The sequence below is a fragment of the Protopterus annectens genome, chromosome 9.part0 (genome assembly GCF_019279795.1).
Source record: "Protopterus annectens isolate FY-2018-M chromosome 9.part0, PAN1.0, whole genome shotgun sequence".
Classification (NCBI taxonomy): domain Eukaryota; kingdom Metazoa; phylum Chordata; order Ceratodontiformes; family Protopteridae; genus Protopterus; species Protopterus annectens.
This window is the reverse complement of record NC_056743.1, coordinates 470,226,681-470,246,865: the sequence shown is the minus strand read 5'-3', so window position 1 is coordinate 470,246,865 and position 20,185 is coordinate 470,226,681. Positions and strand designations below refer to the sequence as shown.

Below are 20,185 nucleotides of genomic sequence, written 5' to 3'. Positions count from 1 at the left end.
TTGCAGGGATCTCAAGTTGCTATAGGGCTTAATGATATTTATAAGTGAGGTGGTGTCCTCAGGGTGGTACAAAATTTTGTGCGCTATTAGGAGTTGATTGAATTGAATTAGGTAGTTCTAGCCAATCTAGTTGTTTCAGGTTCTGGCAGTGGTGGGTTCTGTAAGTGGAGCCAGTGGTGAATCTGGCAATATGGTTGTAGCTATGGGAGACCTTACCTAATTCCGATCTGTGGAGGTTTGAGAGTACCAGTGAGGCATATAGAAGAGTAGAGAGTAGGTGTGACCGGGCAATTGCAGTCCTAGCCAGTGGGGTTAAAAATGTTTTGTTTACAGTGATTCAAGCTTCTTATTGATGGTTTGTATGGTTTTTGTTAACCTGTAGGTCAAATTTAAGATTATTGTCTATGATAACCCCTAGGAGTTTAGTGTGTTGATCTGGAGAGATAGTGGTACCATTGTTAGACGTGACAGAGAAAGAAACTGTGGCAGATCTGCTAGTGGGGGGTGAACAGTAGAAGTTTAGTTTTTTTGTTGTTGTTCATTTGCTCACAAGGCAACATTTGTGGATGTGTTAATTAACAAAGCAGATGTTAAGTGCAGGATCCGTGAATGTGTGTGTGTGTGTGTGTGTGTGTGTGTGTGTGTGTGTATGCGTGCGTGCGTGCGCGCGTGTGTGTGTGTGTGCGTGTGTTTGTGTGTGTGTGCGTATGTCTGTTTCTATCTTTGTATTTGTGTGTGTGGATCTGTGTATTTTTCTCAATGTGTGTGTGTGTGTGTGTGTGTGTGTGTGTGTGTGTGTGTGTGTGTGTGTGTGTGTGTGTGTGTGAGATTGTATGTATAAGTCTGCAGGTCTGTGCTTCTGAATGTGTGTGTGTTTTTCTATCTATGTATACATATGTGTGTGTGAGTTTTCAGTTTGTCTTTGTTTTTCAATGTGCATGTTTCTATGTATATGTCTGTGGGTTTGTCTGATTTTCTGTGCTTCTAAATGGGGGTGTATGAGTGTGAGAGTGTCTGTGGGTTTGTGTGGATGTAAACTACTTCCTCCAAATATAATTACACAAACTTCATCAAGTAAAGTAAGATAGCCATACACGTTTGTTCCAACATTCACCAGAAAGTTCCTGGTGCCTTATTTGTTTATTATTGGACTTTTTTCTGGAGATTTTATACTTTATCAAGTCTAAAACTCTAGGTGGAGGAACTATTTCACAGCAGAATTATATATAAAAAAATCAATAAATAAATATAAAGCAATTAAAGAGATAGCCCATTCTTTAAGTGCAATAATTCCTGCAGGGTGTGTTATTGTGGAAATAATACTCTTCCCAGGGTGTAGAGGCCTGACCCCCAGGCATGCATTATTTTCATAACACATAGCCTGTCTGGCTTTATTGCTTGATTGGTACAGGAAATGTATGCTTATTATTTTATTTCTGTACTTCACTCTCTATGATGTCAGAGAATGGAGGCTGTAGATCAGAAGAGAACATTTTTAATAGCAACATAAAATGGAAAAAAATATCTGCTTTTGGCAATTAAAACAATGCCAAGCCCCAAGAACAAGGGGCCCCCAGCAACCGCAGGGTTCGCTGATGCCTAATGCCAGCTATGAATGCAGTGCACCAACCTATAAGGAAAGGTGGAAATTCCAAAACGCAAACTGGTTCTTACCTTAGTTTTCCACAAAAAAGGCTCCTAAACCTCTTTTTAAAAGAATGTGTATATTATATAAAACATTTCTTCTGTTTTTTTTTTTGTTAATGTTTCGGTCACTTATGTAATTACACACTGTTCTTTTTAGAGAAGAATTAGTGTGTATTTTCTCCAACCCTTCTAAGTATGTGCCTTGCTCTGTTGCATATATTCTAAGTTGACATATAGCTTATAAATGCATTCATGCCTGAAAGTACTCAGTCTGCATAAAATAATTGGCAGTACAGGCATTTTGTGCATGCTGCAGACAACTCAGACCTTTAAACAACTCAATAGCTGTTTGGGCTGCCATGTAAAACTTGTGCTAACTGGCTTTACAAAGCCAGAAGACACATTTCTTAACTGACTAACTTATCAAAACATAAAAAAGAGAAAAATTGTTAAAACAGTAAATGAACTAGGCTCAGCAGCACAGCTGCTTCATTATTTCTGAGCAAACAAGCATTCTGCGGTGAGTCTGATTAACACAGATCAGAACTTTCACATGCTAGGAGCATCTTGACCTCAGTTACTACATCCATAGTAGTCCTGGGTGACAGTAACACTGTAGTCACTGCAGTAACTTCAGATTTTAATGGCTAACTCTCTGTCATGTTCTTGCGTACCTCTTGATGTGGGGGGGACAAGCTCTCACACATTCTTGAAATTATATATACCAAGTCCATGGCTGCACACCTACTTGAAGAAGTGGGACATCTCCCAAAAGAGGGGAATCACTGCAGATACAGACTTATAACCAAACTGCCTGCCATAAGCTGTTCTCAACAGCAGGAGCATCACAGGCTTCATGGACTACTTAAGAAGCCTCAGAAATAAAACAGAATTCAGTCTAACATGCAGTGTTAATGCCAAGATATGGCAAGTAAAAAATAAATCACTATTAAAATGCATTTACACTTTGCAGAAGCTTTCTAAACAGATTTCTTTCAACAGGCAGCAACATAGGAAAGGATGCATTTTTGTGTAGGAAAGGATATATTTTTTGAAAGAAGGAAAGGATGGATTTTTGTGACTTACAGAGACTGATGTCAGTGGTGCTATTGCATAGAGTCTTCCAAAGGGGGGCCCTTATATCTCCTGTAAGGTCTTCTTACTGGTAAATATTTACTAAACAGTGTCAACAGCAGTAATGCTAACAACTCTGAAGATAGATGACCACATGTGGGCTGCACACATAGGAGTTACAGTAGTACAAGTTGATATTTAGATAAAATACAGACTGTGGCAATAAAGTTACTGGGGAAAGATGAGCAAAGTGGCACCTTCTTAGTGAGGAGCAGGAGACACGTATCCTATGTAGTCCACCCTTTAAGCGTATTTATTAATCTGCTTTTACTATGGAATGTCAAAATAACAGAACCATGAGAACTAGAAACACTTAAAAATAATGTCCGAAACACAGAAGTGCTAAAAAGTTAACTTTAAGTGGGACATCTCACAATAGAAAAGAGTCACTGCTGACACATATTCTTGAATAACAAAACCCTGAGAATCAGAAGCACTGAAAAATAATGGTAGAAATGCAGAAATGCAAGGAAAGCTAAATAAGTGTTTTGTTTTGCAGGGGGAAGCCCCGTGTACCTCTTGATGTGGGCGGACAAGCCCCCACACATTCTTGAACTTATATATACCAATTCCATGGCTGCACGCCGACTTGAAGAAGTGGGGGGACATCTCCCAAAAGAAAAAAATCAGTGCCGATTGTTTACAAATCACGACAGCGGTGTTTCCTAATAGAAACCAGCAATCGAAATAGTCTTCCTTGATATTTTATGATTTGAGCAACTGATACTTTGGGAAATTCATTTCAGACACCTGCAGAAATACCTAATATTTTACGTTCCTTCCTCCCGTCCTTCCTGTTCTCCTTTCTCAGCCTGTCTAATGTCCTTTTGAATGCCTCTATAGATTTGCTCTTCATCACTTGTCCTGGTAGTCTATTTCATGAGTCCAAAACCCTCCATGTGAAAAAGTAATTTTGTAGGTACAGGGAGTAGTTGGTTCCCATAGTCTAATACCACTGGGTTCCTTTGCATCTTGTGCTTTGGGCAAATAAGGTGGTAAATTTCACTTCAGCCACCTGCACAGGTCCCTAACATTTTACATTCCTTCCACTCCTACCCTTCTCCTTATCCTCTCTCTGGAGTCTTGTCTAGTGTTTTTTTTATGGCTCCCTATTGAAATATTGGTACTTGAAATGCCAAGTGCTGACACACAGAAAAAAAGATCCAGAAAAAAACGAACATTGCTGTTCTTCTTTAAACTTTTTGCAAGGACGGGTAAGCTTTCCATGCACCCCTATACTCCTGAGCTTGTGTGTATCAACTCTGACATGGCCATACATTAGAGAAAAGGGAATATCCCAAGAAATGGCTATCTCTGACTTAGTATAGGTAAGTCCGTTTTCATGTTGACTCTTTTGTGTATCTCCAGCATGATATTTCATGTCCACATCCTGTCTCCAGGCCTCTTTTTATAGGTTCATAGATTAGTACTAGACTAACTGCCCTTGTGGGCCATTTTAAGCCTAGCCAATTACCCCTGTGAGAATCAAACCCTGCACCTTGTGTCTGTAAGGTAAACACTTTAACCATTACGGCAGCCTCCCACCCAGTTGGCCTTCAGTCCGAAATGCTGCAACAGCCTCATGAATTATTTTGTGCTCGGGAGGGCTGCTGGTTTGTAGAGAAGAACTGCATTAATTGTTTTGTATTCAGAATAACTGCAGACTGGGGCGATTTAATCTACAACTGCATGATCACTGATGGAAGGACACCAAGCACAAAATATTCTATGTTAAATACCTTGCAGTTGGTATGATGGGGAGCACTGACGCTTCAGGTAATCTTCGCCCCTATGGCATATTCTTTGGGGTCATTGTCACTATTTTTATACTGTACGCTCCACTGATGTAGCACTATGCTTAAACAGACCATACTGCAATCAGAGGGAGGAATGTAGCCCTTTTCTGCATTGGCACTGCTGGTCCAATCAACAGGGTACATTGGTGACATGCTGATGAATTCTGAAACCTTTATAGTTCACATGTCCTCCACGCCGACGTATGAGGTGCATTTTGAATTCACATCAGACCAGATCTTTCTTAAACTCCAGTTCCAAATCTTTTAAATCTTTCATCAAGTATGGTAGCTGTATCTAGTGGGTTGATCTATTTGACAAATCCTACACAAAAATGTAAATTTTCCTACCCAATATTTTTTTTGTCAGCAACAATGATAAGTACACTTGGTTGGTCAGAAAGACACTTAAGATGCAGCTTTGTGTGTTGTTTTCTTTTTTTTTTTACATTTCAGAAATGAGACAGAGTTGTCATTTCAAATAAGTCAGCAAAAGCTGAATTTAAGAATACAGTGACAAAGCTACAGCAAATAGAAAATACAGACATTTATTAATAGTCATGAGGGTTTTAATTACATATAATTCATGTTTATTGTATGACCAGAGTATCTGCCATGTATGAATGTTCATCTTAGAGTACTGTTGCCAAGCGCAAAGGGTTCTGAAAACAAAGCTCCTAGCATTCAAAGGATGTCTACAGACAGAAACAGAAAACGCATGTACGTGACTATATCCTGAAGATTAATATCTCTCTGTGTCTTGCCATAAGTGGTTAATATTATTTCATAATTTTTGCTGTAATATGTAGTATGGTGGGACCTGCCAGCACCGAATAAAGGAAAATAAAAATAATTTTATTATAATTATGGAGGCATAAGACTGGTTTTACCAACACCAGTCTTGTTTGCAACCGGGTCTCCATAATTATAATAAACATATTATTAATCCATTCGATATTGGAATGGAGGAAACATATGTCTATTACATTTATGGTATATATTTATGGTGACCACTTGCAAACAAGACTGTTTAGATTTCCTTAAGTGTAATAAAAGTATGCTTTCTTCTATTTAGTGCTGGCTTTTTACTACTGTGAGTAAATTGGAAGCTGTGCGGACTTTCTCTGCTGCTGAAAACAAAACGATGTCACAATTGTTGCTATTACCATCATTTTTGAAAATAATATTAATCACTTAGCATGACACAGGAATGCTAGTAGTGCATAGTAAGTAAGGATTTATTTAAAACGTGTTTTTGAATAGTTCTTAACTGCAGCCAGAAGCTGTAGTTCTAATTTTTTTTCAGTTTCTACTCACAGATACATTGGCCAAGTAAAGCCAAAATTTGAGCCTAACTTGTTTAATTTAATTTTGCTGATTATTAATCTGTGTGTTCTTTCTTATGTCACAATAGTATAGGGGAGGAAGAGAAACAAATAAATGTATCTACCAAATACTTTTAGACAGTATTATTTTTGTTAGCGAATAAGAAAGACAGGGCTATGACACTGGAGTATACCCATACTGTTGAGAAAGCACCTGTGAGAGGCCCCCACAGCTCTTAGTTTTTTGCCCAAGGATCAGAGACAAAACCAAAACCAATGAGGGACCAATGCCCAAAATCAGAAACAAATTTTACTCTAATTCACTTAGAAAGATAAATCCAAAACTAATGAGGGACAAAGGACCCAAATCAGAAACAAATGCTAAATATTACTCTAATTCACTTAGAAAGCTAACAGGACAACAAATTTTGCCATCAGCATACATGTTTAAAGGATACGTAAGCAACTCTTACCGTGTCATTACTGACTGAGTATAATCCTCAGTAATTTACCAAAAAAATCTAAATTTTATAAGGAACAGGGTAAAAAATATGAGGCAAAACCAATGATGTTCATTCAAAATCTTAGATAACTGAGAGCTAGGGCTGTTCCTGAAAAGATACAAAGTTCACGGAAGCTCAAAAGGAAAGGCAACAAATTCTCACCATGAAATATGCAAAAGGAAGCTTAATGAATGCAAATATGCATATTGGAAAAGCATTGTTTATTTTTTTGTGGGTAGTATATATTTTTACTGTCATTGTTTTAGTAAACATGAAGGGGCCATGAGGCACAATGTCTGAATTCAGGAACAACTCAGAAATAACACCATGTCATTTCCCTAAGCCAGCGTCTTCCTTATTAAGCACATAAATGAACAGAAATCAAAGTCAAGCCATCTACAGCTCTTTACTGCAACATCTGGATAAGGCCATACATCAACACATCTTTTTAGGGACAGATAAAGTCACACCTAAGTAAGCTATGCCACAAGTAGCAATTGTTAAAATAACTATAAAACATCCAAAATAAGGCTGTTTGTCAGAAATAGTTATTAGTAGCCCTTTCTGGCTTAATTTAAGTCATACAAATATGTACAATCCCTCTATGCTATTTCTACCCTGGTCTGTTTTCTTTAAAAACATGTAATTAAATATTCCTTTTCTTAAATTTATGTGTGTCTTACAAGCTTCAGGTACATACAATTACGAAAGTCCTATATAAAAACTATTGCACACTGACAGCATAGTCTTCATTGCTATCAAAAGTAAAAAAAGAAAAATGTACAAATACATTTAACTAAATTTTCAGTATCCTTCATCCACAATGTTTTGTTATCATGTAACATGCAAGCCCATCAAAATACTTCGTCCTGCAAACCTATGCTTCCTCTACAAAAATCAAGGAGTAATTTCTAAACATTGCTGCTTAGCGAAAAACTCCAGCTACCGTTATAGGTGTCTGATAGCATAACAACCCAGCAGCAGTAAAACAGAAGTTGAAGGCAGCTACCCAGTTCTTAAAATACAGAATTCTTAAGCAGGAGGGTTCTGCACACTGAAAGTGCTTTTAAAATATTAAACAACAAAAGTGACATCACAATTTAGATACAAATGTATCTGTTTAGTAATGATTCCAGCACTGAAAGGGCATAAAAGGTAGTTTTTCTTCATTTTTTTTGCCTCTCAGAGGCCAACCGTGGCAGAAAGGAAACATTTTCCTGTGCATGGGTTTGCCTGTTCCATGGCAACCTAAGAACTTCTGCAGAATTTATAAAACATTTTGCTTCAAAAATGGCAGTCTAAACAATCTGACAGAATTTTTCCATGTGTTTCTGACACCGCAGTCACACAAGTTCATCTAGAAGTGTTCCGATTCCCTGATGCTGTTGTTCTGTGGCTCCTGCAATTTGCTTATTGCACATGGGACAAACACAACGAACTTCCAACCACTTCACCAAACACCTGAAGAAAAAAAAAATAGCAGAAAGATGAATTGTGTCTCTCTGGTCACACATATATATGATGTGTATACTACTTGTTTTAACTGCTTTTCCACTACTGCATACAATTTCAGTGTTAAAGCTACTCCTGCAAAGTAGCTTCAAGGCACTTTTGACAAACTGCATTTTTTCTATAAAATTAATGTTGTAATATAAAGAAGGCTCAATGGTTGTTACCATATACTTGAATATAAACATTTATGCTGTTGTTCAAGTAATCTGTACAAATCCTCCAAAACCAAGACATAGATCATTTAGAGCATATAAACTTTATGATATGAAGACAGAGCTAGAATGAGTACCAGAATTAATAAATGCAGTACAAGCAGTACAAGTGTGTGTGTGTGTGTGTATGTGTGTGTGTGTATGTGTGTGGTTGTGTGTGTGTGTGTGTCTGTGTGTGTGCGTTTGAATAAAGTAACACAGTGGGAGTTCTGTAATTCGGGGGTACTTTCCCTAGTTCTAATACTGCAGTAGTCTCTACCTGTTGGACTACTGAATGATTTACAAAGCTACCAGTGGAATAGATTATATGCATAACAGAAGTCTTTACTCCCACCCTCTTTTATTTTTTTATTTGAAGTTTTACTGAGACCATGTTAAAGCATGTGGTCTCAGTAAACTTTAATTAAAAAATGAGAGAGGGTAGGAGATCACATGCTGAAGCATTCCTGCCACTAATGCACATAAACACTACTTTACTTCCACTCTAAAATGTGTCAGCAAACAGGCCGTGGGCTAAACTTTGACTGAAATAAGTTTGTAGGAGGTACTCTGCCAGCAAGGAATGCACTGTGGATCTGCAATGCACACTGGCATCGACCTCTTTAAATCCTACAAAGAGTATCAACATGTTTTTGAGCATCTTAAGGCCCTTCAGTCTCATCAGGTATGATATACATATTTGAGCGATATTAACTCAATGGATGTCTGCATTTTTAGATTTTATCTGTTTGTTTCCACTGTTGCTAACCCTGGAAGAAGTAAAAATACTTCAAATACAACTAGCATTGTTTTATTAAGACCTTTACAGAGCTCTCAACTGCCCAGATTTCCACAGTATGCACAGATTTCTGCCTCAAAATTTCACTCTGTTCCTCATAAAAGTTTTGGTTTTCTGGCAAATCACTGGGATGATCTTCTTTTTTCGGCTTTTCTCGGTTAAGGGGTCACCACAGCGGAACTCCAGTCCGCTAATGATTGGCAGTAGATTTTTTTTTAACGGTGGCGAAGTGCCAGCTCGACGCCCAACCTTCAACGAAGGCACGCCCAATTACGCATGTCTTTCGAACGCCACTCGACTGCAGGGAGGACATGCAGACTCCACACAGAAGGCACTCCAGCCGAAAATCGAACGGGAGAACCTCTTGCTGTGAGGTGACAGCGCTACCGCTGCACCACCGCAGCTTTGTCTGAGGAATGAAATTAGGAAATAATGTCATACATGTGAGTTTCAGACTTCATATCTTTTAGAAAATGCATTTTAATACATACCTGGTTATTCTAGTAATGTTCTAAGTTTATAAGAGCAATATTTAAAATCGATCCTTGTTTTTGGACCTTTGTACTTGCGTTATTTCAGGCTTTGTCCGGATTTCTTGGACTAAGAAGTTCAGCAGTATGGATCTTCATTTGAAATAAGTTACTATGTTCTTCCACTGCCCAATAACTAATCTTGGTGTCCAATCACATTTATTTTTTCCATTGCTCATGCCCTATATTTTCATTATGACCCAGGGATTTGCCACTACCTGACTGCAGTATTGACTATATTTTCATTAAGAGATATAGGTGCTGTTTTTATCTTGTCTTACATTACAGTCTGTTGCTGTGCAAATCTAGTATCATACCTGTTGTGTATGCCTTAGCTTAATACCCTACTGTACTAAGACGTTTAGCACTGTTGTTCCAGCTGAGAGTTTCCTTAGATTATTACATGTGCTCTTTATTACATTATGAGAAATTTTACACAAATTTAGAAATGCATGCTAATGCAGACCCTGTCATTCTAGAAACTTTCTATCATTATGAGAGTAACAGTTAAAGTCTGTCCCTGATCTTGGGCTGCTCCCCCCAATTATTTTCTTCCTTGTCCAGATCACTTGAACTAAGGTTGAGAGGTATACATCCAGCGATGTTGTGCTGCTATCACAGTGGTATAATAGATGTCACTTTGCTCCATCCTGCCCCTACTCTACACAAAGAGTACTGCAGGGTTGGACATGCATATGAAGAGTGGATTCATGTCATCAAAGGCAATTTCAGCAAATGGTAAATACATGAAAACCGTTTGCCGAAGTCACCTTGAATGCACTCAGCACTTGTTTTTGCAGTGGGGCAAGCCCCCATGCACCCCGCTTGTAAGGAAATACCCTCACATCCCGGACTTACATATACCAACTCTGAGGTCACACAGCAGTGGGGAAAAAGGCAAACTCCACTGTCATTGAGCATAATTTTGGTGAACAGCGCTTGCTCTATTTGTGCTTGCCAAAATTACGTGTTACCAGTGATCCCTCTGTACTGACTGCAACATGCAAATAAGATACATAGTCACATAATTTGATGAACTGTTGAGTTATACTGGATTTTGCTGAACAAAGGCAAGCAAATCACTACTGCAGTTTTGGAGACAGAGCGCATGTAACTTCAAACAAATGCAAATATCCCACCTGTTACAGATCGCAATTTCGGTCTGTCAATCTTAATTATATATCCTATGTACTAATGATTAAATTGAAGTGAACCATAAGTTTAGGGTTATATTTTATGTCATTTTAGATTACTACTGTCACTAAATAATAACTCAGTCCCAAACTCTATACAAAAGTTGTAATTCTAAATTAAAAAAAATAGGTTCTAATGTCCGCTAAGGTATACTGGCCTTGGAACTAGTAAAGTTAGAAAAGAACGATGTAGAAGCACAGCTGTTTTGCACAGAGGGGTTGTTATGAAAAGGGGAAAATTTTTCAGAATTTTTTGTAACGCATACATTCTGGGACTGAATTCTAATGTTTAGTCTTGTGTTATATGACAGTTTTGTTGTGTTTGCACCTTTTAGTGAATACACAATATATTTAATGACATGCACAACTATCCACTTAGAAGTAATGGATGTAATTACCTATGCAGGAATGCAAGCTGCTTTGGGTTAACTCATTACTACTGAATGACGCCTGTAGGTGCATTTGCAGTTGCATCCTACTGATGCCTCTAGGTGTCAAATATTGTTTGTCCAAATTTGCAGTAACAATTTTAAAACCATGCTACATACAAAGTATTACAAGGTTTCATCTTTAAGCTTACACAGTGGCAAATACAACCATGTTGATATCTCACCTCTGTCTAGTGCAAGTAAAGAAACATTAATTGCTGTTAACATAATATTTACTTATATCATCATAAAGTTCATGCTTTTCTAAATATCTGAGTAAACAAGTTAGAACAGCTTAGCCTCACATGAAAAGTCGCAGGTGGATTAAGCAAAATGCTTTTGACAGTATGTGTATAATTTGAGTGGTTGCTGAGCTATTGTACGTTGTTTACAAAATATTACAAATTCAGTAGTAACTGTTTACTGTAACTCATAAAATCCAGTTTCAAACCAAGAACTAAAAGAATACTACTGCTATAAAAATAGTTTGTGCTGAAGACTTTGCCATTTGCACTTCTTTAATAACATCTATGATATGAATATTTGGTTGAAATGTGTGGGCATAACTTGTTTCTACCAAAAAGCTCAGGGTCTGCCCACTGGAAGTTACAGTGCAAACTTCCAGAACTCCATTAGAGGGAATAAGTTAATGACCCAACATCTGTATGTAAAGTGATGATCTATGGGGAACAGTACAGCACTTAAACCTGGGGGTAATACACATGGTGTTTGGGTTCGCCATGAAGCTTTGTACATTACAAACACATATGTATTATAATACATAATACATAACACATGGAGGTGTCATCATAGGTAGTGACTGAAGGAGACAGTATGTGCCATGCAGCTTAATATTAATACAGAGAAGACATTACACATTTAAGTTTGTGGCACCTAGTGAGGGTGACTGGGTGGTTGTGAGTGGATCTACAGCTTCCCAGAAGCAAGGTGGGTTGCATGAATTTATTTATCCTTTGTTGACTAGATTAGTTCCCCTAGGCTAATAGCCGCTCTTCAGGGGAGACACAAGGTGGTGTTTATATTACTAGGGGAAATTTGGCCAGGGTATTGGGGAACTTTCCCTACACATCATTGATTTGAGTGGGGCTCATTTTAGAGGAGCACTTCCTGTTTGTGTTCCAGGCACAGAGACAGCCTAGAGTAAAAGTGAAGCAGAGGGAGAGAGAAGAAGATGATGGACGGGTGAAAGAAATGAAGGAGAAAGCAAATATTGTGACTGGAGAATGTGTTCAGGAATCTGAGGAAATGTTTTAAGTATGTCTGTTTTATTGCGATGAGCCAGCAAATGATGGATGTATAATTACAACCCTCCAGTCGGTGGATGATATACTTAAAGAAATGGTGGTGCACAGTGAGCCAGAAAATGAAGGAGATGTTTCATGGGGGATATTATGGAGAAAATACGAAAGGAGGATGTGGAGACAATCCTGAAGAATAGTGGTGAGATGGAAAAGAAAACATATGCAGAGAAAGTAAAAGAAGGAAAAATTGAGTTTCAGAAAAGAAGGCAAAAGAAAATGAAAAATAGATGCATGTGGTAAATATTCAAAGTAAAGAAGACAAAGAAATAGACAGATATGAAGTGTGGGACAATTTAATAGCTCCCTTGGGTATAAAAGCACATAAGAACATTCATTATTACTAACAAAGATACATTTTGTGACATTATACTTGAGACTTTTTTAATGGAAAATTTTCTTGGAGAATATGAAAAAAAGAAAGACTGTAACCCATGGAATCTTTATGTGATAAAGGCATTTAACAGGGAAACAAAAAAAGAAAATTCATGTATAATTTTGAATGGAGGTAGAAAGAAAAGACTTTGAAAGGACATTTGAAAACTTTATGCAAAGAAGTACTGGACCTTGGAAACATTTATGACAAAAGGGGTTTAAGGACTAGTGGTTGGGATTGTAATAGTATGTTAAAAATAGAAAGAAAAAATATACATTCATCAAGCATGATAAATGGAGAAGGGAATAGGGGTGTTGTAAAATACTGGGGACAACCTAAATCATATTTTTGTGGAAAAGAAGGACATTTGCTAAGTAACTGCGACAAAAGAAAAGGTTATATTTATGGGGAAATGGGACATGATGCAAAAAGATGTGAATTGAAATGCTATATGGACATAACAAAATTCGACATTTATGGACGGATTGCGAAAATGAAAATTGGAATAAGGAAAAAGAAAAAGAAAGAGAAGAACAATGAACAAAGAGAAGAAATTTTAGAAGTAGTTGAAAGAGAAGAAAAAATAGACGAGAAAAAAATAATAAAGATGACAGAAGAAGGTTCTGAAATAAGTGATGAAGAAGACAAATTGGGAGTTAGTAAAAGAAGAAAAAATAATTCTAATGGTAAAAGGATAAGAGACAGAAAAGACAATTTAAAACGAAGGTAGAAAATAAAAAAAAGAAAGGAAATTAATGAAAAAGACTATATACAGCTAATTATTGGGGGTTAGTATAATGGTTAAGGTGTCTAACTCGCAGACACATGGTACGGTGTTTGATTCTCACTTTTGGGGGAGGGAATTGGCTAGGCTTAGAATGGCTCATTAAGAAAGCTAGTGTTGTAATTAGCTATGATCTTATGAAACCATGAAGCAAATGGAAATTAAAACTTTAGAGTGTTTTCTGCAAATGTGGATATTGCTAAGAATATAATAAGAAAAACAGGAATTCTGGAGTTGCCTAATACATGTGATGAAGATTTGACTATATTAAAAGACAAAAGAGTTTTTAACAAATGGAGAAAGATTGCAAACAGAAACTCTAGGGAGGAAAGATAATATGCAAATTGGGGAATGAGAGATGTTCTGGAACAGCTATATTCTGCAAAAATACAGTAAATATATTTGATGTAACTTTAGCAAAAATGGGAAGATAACCATTGTAGATTTAAAATGGAATGAACAAGTATATAGAAATATAAAAGTATATGCTTATACTTACTGCAAAGAAAGGGGAAGCTTATTTCATCAGATTTTAGCCTACGTGGTGATAAATATGAATATTATAATAACAGGGAACTTTAATTGTGATTTAAGAGGTAAGTGTAAAGAAAGGAAATGATATATGAAAAATGTTAGAAGTTATAAAATGTGGTAAGTTAAAACTTTGAGGCAAAAATTCATGGAGTTACAAAAGGGGTATGTATATAACTAAACTAAATTATTTTATAGTATCAGAAGGATTAGTTATAGGAGAAGGGGAGGTAGTTGAGACAGGATTTTCTGATCAACTTGCAATATGGCTAGAGATAAAGGAAAACAAGGAATGTATAAAATAGGAAAAGGAATAAAAGGGATAAGTGGGAAAGCATGGAATGAAGAAAGAAACAGATTAATAATACAGTTATATAAAGATTACATTACTATGCCAGCATTTTATGAAAAAATGGTCTGAATGGTGGATGATATTTAAGGAAAAATATAAAAAAAAGTTTCTTTCCTCAGTGGCAATATGATGTGAGAAAAGTAGAGAAATACAAATATAAAAGAACATATAATGATGCATTGGAAGATTTAGGACATAATGATATATAATACTTTGACAAAGAAAAAATATTAGATATAAGAAGTCAAGAAAAAATACAAGAATTGTTATATAAGCAAATATATTTTTTACAAAGAGAAAGAAAAGAAGTATTGAGTTACTTAAGCAGATTAGTAAAGGAAGATGGTAGCTTAATGAGAGAAATAAAACATATAAAAGGAGAAACAAAAAGAAATCAGAAATATATTATGAACAGTATAGTAAAACATGTACAACTGTTTGAAGAAAAAAAGAAGGTAGTAAATAAACATGGAAAGTAAAAAGGTTAACAGAAAGAGAGAGCAAAGAGTTGGAAAAGGAGATTTATTTAAATGATCTAATGTCCTAGGAAAAGCAAATATGGATTTGTCTACAGAAGTAGATGGAATAGGGTATGAAATGTACACAAAATTAAGGGAATGGCAAAAAAATATTTTTTAAAGATTTTGAATAAATGGTTAAATTAAGGTTTTATGTAAAAAGAATCATATAGTGGAGTACTTATATTCATATGGAAGAGGAAGATAGAAGTCAGTTAAAAAACTGGATACTGATATTATTGAATAATAACATCTTTACGAAAATAATACAAAAAAGATTTGAAACTAAAATGGAAAATATTACAGAAGATAGTATACATAGTATAAAGGGAAGGGTTGTCAAGAATTATTAATGATAGAGAAATTGTTGATGATATTATAAATAGAAAAGAAGCAGAAATCATGATAGGAGATATTAATAAGATATTTGACACAGCTGGACATGAAATTATTTATTTATTTATTTGCATTTGTTTACCAGGATGGTCCACTAGGCCAAGAAGTGCCCATTTTCAGTGGAAGCCAGGGGAAAAAAGCTCCACATACAAAAGAAATTTAAATACAATCACATTTTCTACATACATAACCCATTTTCAGTGGAGGTCAGGGGAGAAAAGCGCCACATACAAAAGAAATTTAAATACAATCACATTTTCTACATACATAGAGAGATAACAACTTAAAAAAATAGACATACACTCTTATCATAAATTTCTAGCTAGAATAACAAAGGCAGTATACGTTATATACAAAATATACAAAGTACAATATATCATCTACTTTGGATACTGTAGAGTGAAGACAGCAAGAGACAGTTGCATAACTGTTGAGCAGAGGGGAGAAAAAAAATTTAGATCAGGTGGGGGAAGATGCTCTGTAGTCATAGCCACATGTACATTGCCATAGGGCTAAGAGATGCTGTTTTAGAGACTTTTTGAAGCAGGTGTGATTGTAAATAGTTCTGATAGAGCTGGGTAGGAAATTCTAAGTTTTAGCAACAGTACATAGGTTCATAGGTGTGCACTAGGCTAATGGCCCTGGGGCATTTGCAAGCCTAGCCCATAGGATTACCCTTGCATTATGCCAGCTGACCTTAGTTCCCAGTGCCTCTGTCGAGTAAAGCCACTGGGGTGAATTTTCTATTTCCCATCCACTCAACAAGATTTCTCTTGAAGAGGGCCAGTGAGGTGCTCTGCTTGACATGTATGGGAAGTCTATTCCATAGCATGGGCAGTTTCTGGGTTATGAAGCTGTCCCATCAGTATGTTCTGTTGACTGTGGTAATGAGGTTGAGGTCTCCAGAGTGTGTGGTGTGGAGGGATTGGGATTTCTTTAGCTGTAGCATTTCTAACAGAGCTGAGTCAGACATGGCTTTGTAAGTCAAGCATGAGTAGAGAGATTGGCCAACTGCTAGATTGGGTATTTGCACTTTTAGAAGGAATTAATTTTCAGATCTGAGTTGTAGGGAGGGCTTATGGAGAGTAAACCAGGAGGTGAGGGATGGGCAATTGGAAGGTTTGGTAATGATATTGTGAGCTGTGGTTAACTGCAAGTAGGTTAGGTGATGGGGAAGTTCCAGCCATTTTAGTTTGCATAGGGAGATGCAGTGATGGGAGGAGTACGTTTTGTTGGTAGCGAACCTGGCAACCTTGTTATAACAGGATTCAGTCTTGGATTTTAAGGAGCTATGAATTTTAGTGAACAAATGGGCACTGTATAGAAGTGAAGGAAGCAAATAGGACAGTGCAAGGGTTTGTCTAGCAGTGGGTGTGAAGTACAATTTATACTTATAGAGGGTGCCTAGTTTCTGATGTTTTTTTTATGCAGTTTTGAAAGTGTAGATCGAAGGTTAAAGTGTTTGTCTATTATAACTCCTAGAAGTTTTGTTTGCGATACTGCTCTAATGCAGGTTTTGTTTTGTGAATAGATATTAAAATCTGTTCTATTTAGGGGGGTTAATTTTTGAGGGTGAATAGCAGCAGGTTAGTTTTATTATTATTTTATTATTATTATTCAGTAATATCAGTATCCATTTTTTTTAACTGACTTCTATCTTTCTCTTCCATATGAATTTAAGTATTCCACTATATGATTCTTTTACATAAAACTTTCATTTAACCATTTATTCAAAATCTTTAAAAAATATCTTTTTGCCATTCCCTAACTTTTGTGTACATTTTATACCCTATTCCATCTGGTTCTGTAGCCAAATCCATATTTGCTTGTCCTAGGACTTTATCTACCTGATTTAAATAAATCTCCCTTTCCAACTCTTTAGTCTCTTTTCCTGTTAACTGTTTTACTTTCCATGTTTATTTACTACCTTCTTTTTTTCTTCAGACAGTTGTTGTACATATTGTACTACACTATTCATAATGTATTTCTGAGTTCTTTTTGTTTCTTCTTTTATATGTTTTATTTGTCTCATTAAGCTACCCTCTTCCTTTACTAATCTGCTTAAGTAAATCAATATTTTCCTTTTTCTTTCTAAAAAATATCTTTGCTTATATAAAACACTTATAGGTAATAATGAAATAATAGAAAATAAGTGAGTAAGTCAGGAAATTATATGTGTCAAGGTATAGTAATAATAAAGTAAAAATACTTGTAAATGGCTGGTTAAGAAAGAAAGTGGTGCAATTCAGGAATGTCCAATGAGATGTATACTCTTTGCATTGGTTATAAATGTGATAGTATGTGTATACAACACCTGAAGAGTTAAAGATTCCAACTCTGTTAACATATGCAGATGACATAGCAATAATTGCAAAAAAACAAAATTTGGATAAAATAAATAATTTGCACAAATGAGTGTCCAGAGAGGATGGCTTTAAATAAAGATTAAAGTAAAGGTTTAGGTGACATAGTAAAGACAGGGTGTATATATTTTACAATGAATGAACTTTCTGTGTTAGGTATAAAATCTGGGAATAAAATTGTAAGTAGAATACAATGAGAAAAACAATGGAAGAAATAAAAAAAACTGTCTTTTCTGAAGAACATATACATTATCTTCAGAAAACAATTCTTAAGCATGGCTTTTGTCTCAGCCATAGCACAACTACTGTCCTCCTGTCCTTTACTCATATCATAGCTGAGGCCCTAGATAACAATACACTTATATCCTGTCTCTTCTTCGACCTTTCCAAACCGTTTGATACTGTTTCCCATCCCCTACTGTTATCTAAACTTGCTTGCCTCACTCTATCTTCCTCCTCCCTTTCCTGGTTCTCCAGTTACTTTATCCTGCAGGCAATAGTCCGTTAAATGGCTCTCTTCCTCTTCTCCATTCCTACCTATCCCAACAGGAGTACCCCAAGGCTCCATCTTGGATCCCCTCCTACTCAATATCTTCACTAATGACCTCCACACATCTTACAACCCTTCCTCCCTTATACAATATGCCAACGATTCAACCCTCATCTCTATCTCTGATAACATCTCTGAGCTCCATGCACTCACTCAAAACACCTTTTCATCTACTGAACAGTGGCTAACCAGTAACTTACTCATCCTTAACCCAAAAAAGACCAAACTCTTACTATTTCTTCCCTGTTCTCTGACTCACCACAAATCCTCCTTTTCTATCACTTCCTCTAATAACACAGTTATTAAACCTGAAACTCACACTAAATTGCTAGGAGTCATCATCGATGATTAACTCAGATTTAATATCATTTTTTTCTAATAAATGCTTAGTAAAATCACTTCACAGCTAACTTCCTTTCTCCACTATTGTCTTTACCTGTACATAGTCCCTGTACCTTTCCTTTTGCACTGTTTATGACTTGTCCACTTTACAAACCCTGTGCTAACCTCTATGCCTTACTGTACATATTACCATTGTACAAACCCTGTGCTACCCTCAGTGCCTTACTGCACATGTTACCATTGCTTGGTTATTTTTATTACATTTTTACTATTTTTGCTATTTTTTTCTTACAAATTTTTTTGCTTTTTCTAGTTTGTAATTTGTTATTAGTATTTTATTCATGTCCTGGAGTTTATTTCCCCGGGCATCTACTGAACATGGACATATATCCAGTTAGACGAGCCCGGTCAACAAATGTAAAATAAATAAATATGCACCTTCTCCAATGCATAAAAAAGACCAACCAGAAACTTGGTTTCCTTTATTGTAAAAGATTTCTAACTCCAAATGCTAGACTCTCCCTTGCTCAAGCTCTCCCCCTCCCTTCTTTATGCTGTCCCTGTGTTCACCAGCATTCAAACCATAACCTTAAACAAACTCCAACAAACTTATCATAAGATTGCTAGATTCATGATTAACTCTCCATACAACAATCATAACTGCTTGCCCCTTTCATCCCTCCATTGGCTTGAGTCCCCCCACCTTCTGTTGCTATCACAACTTAAAATGTTACACTTCATTCTCTATAAGGCTTCGTCTTGTCCTGCGCTCTCTTCCTTCATCTCTTTCCACACACCTTCTCGTACTCTTTGTATCTCAAATCAGCTACTACTACACACCTACCAACCAAAAAAAGCAGTAGGCAAACTCTTACATAAAAACTCCATTGCCCAAAATTTGAACAAACTTCCTAGAGACATATGCTCCACCATTCACCCATGCCACTTTAAAGAAAAAATAAAACTCCATCTACTTAACTCCAAAATCTGTCCCTGTCAGGACCCAACCTAACCCCTCTCTCCCCTCCTTTGGTAAACCTCTTAGTACCTCCCTCTCTACAAAGTATTCCCCCGATTTGAGGATACTTTTTTTTTACTTAGTACTCAAATCTAAATATGTAAATAAATCATAACCCTGATAACATGAGATGGACATAACTACTAGTGTTTAAATTTATCTCTTTTTATTTTTGTCTCTTAAATACTATTGTATAATTTCAATTTTTGATCACATGCTAATCGGATGTTAATGTATATGTTATGGTTTTGCTGTCTTCAAAATGTCTGTTTTTTTGAAATTTTTGTTCAAATCCTGTTCACATGTTAATGTATATGTTATCATTCTCTGTATAAAAATGTGGAGTACATGCATTTGTCATTCTTTCATTCTTTCATTCTCCAACACCCACTTTATCTCAGGTTATCTGGTTCAAGTTACCAGAGCCTATCCCACTCAGTGGCCTTAAGGCACAGCAATTTTAGATTGGATGCTAATCTAGTAATGGATGCAAAAACACATACACAAATTCACTTGCGCACACACATCCATGTAAATACACAGGCAGACAAACGTACATACACACAGAGACACACACACAC

General features: G+C 36.3%; 2 protein-coding genes across 3 annotated transcripts in view; both read right to left on the bottom strand.

Annotated features, from left to right (window-relative positions):
* The window catches only part of MAK16 (MAK16 homolog), a 1,440,501-nt gene that overhangs the window by 469,339 nt on the left and 950,977 nt on the right, over positions 1–20,185 (bottom strand). The window lies entirely within an intron of this gene.
* RNF122 (ring finger protein 122) overlaps positions 6,607–20,185 on the bottom strand; it is a 493,201-nt gene continuing 479,622 nt past the window's right edge. For both annotated transcript variants that reach the window (XM_044083009.1, XM_044083010.1), the window contains exon 6: positions 6,607–7,863. In XM_044083009.1, the coding sequence (XP_043938944.1) occupies positions 7,746–7,863 (118 nt within the window). In that variant the 3' untranslated portion in view covers positions 6,607–7,745. The remainder of the gene's footprint in view (positions 7,864–20,185) is intronic.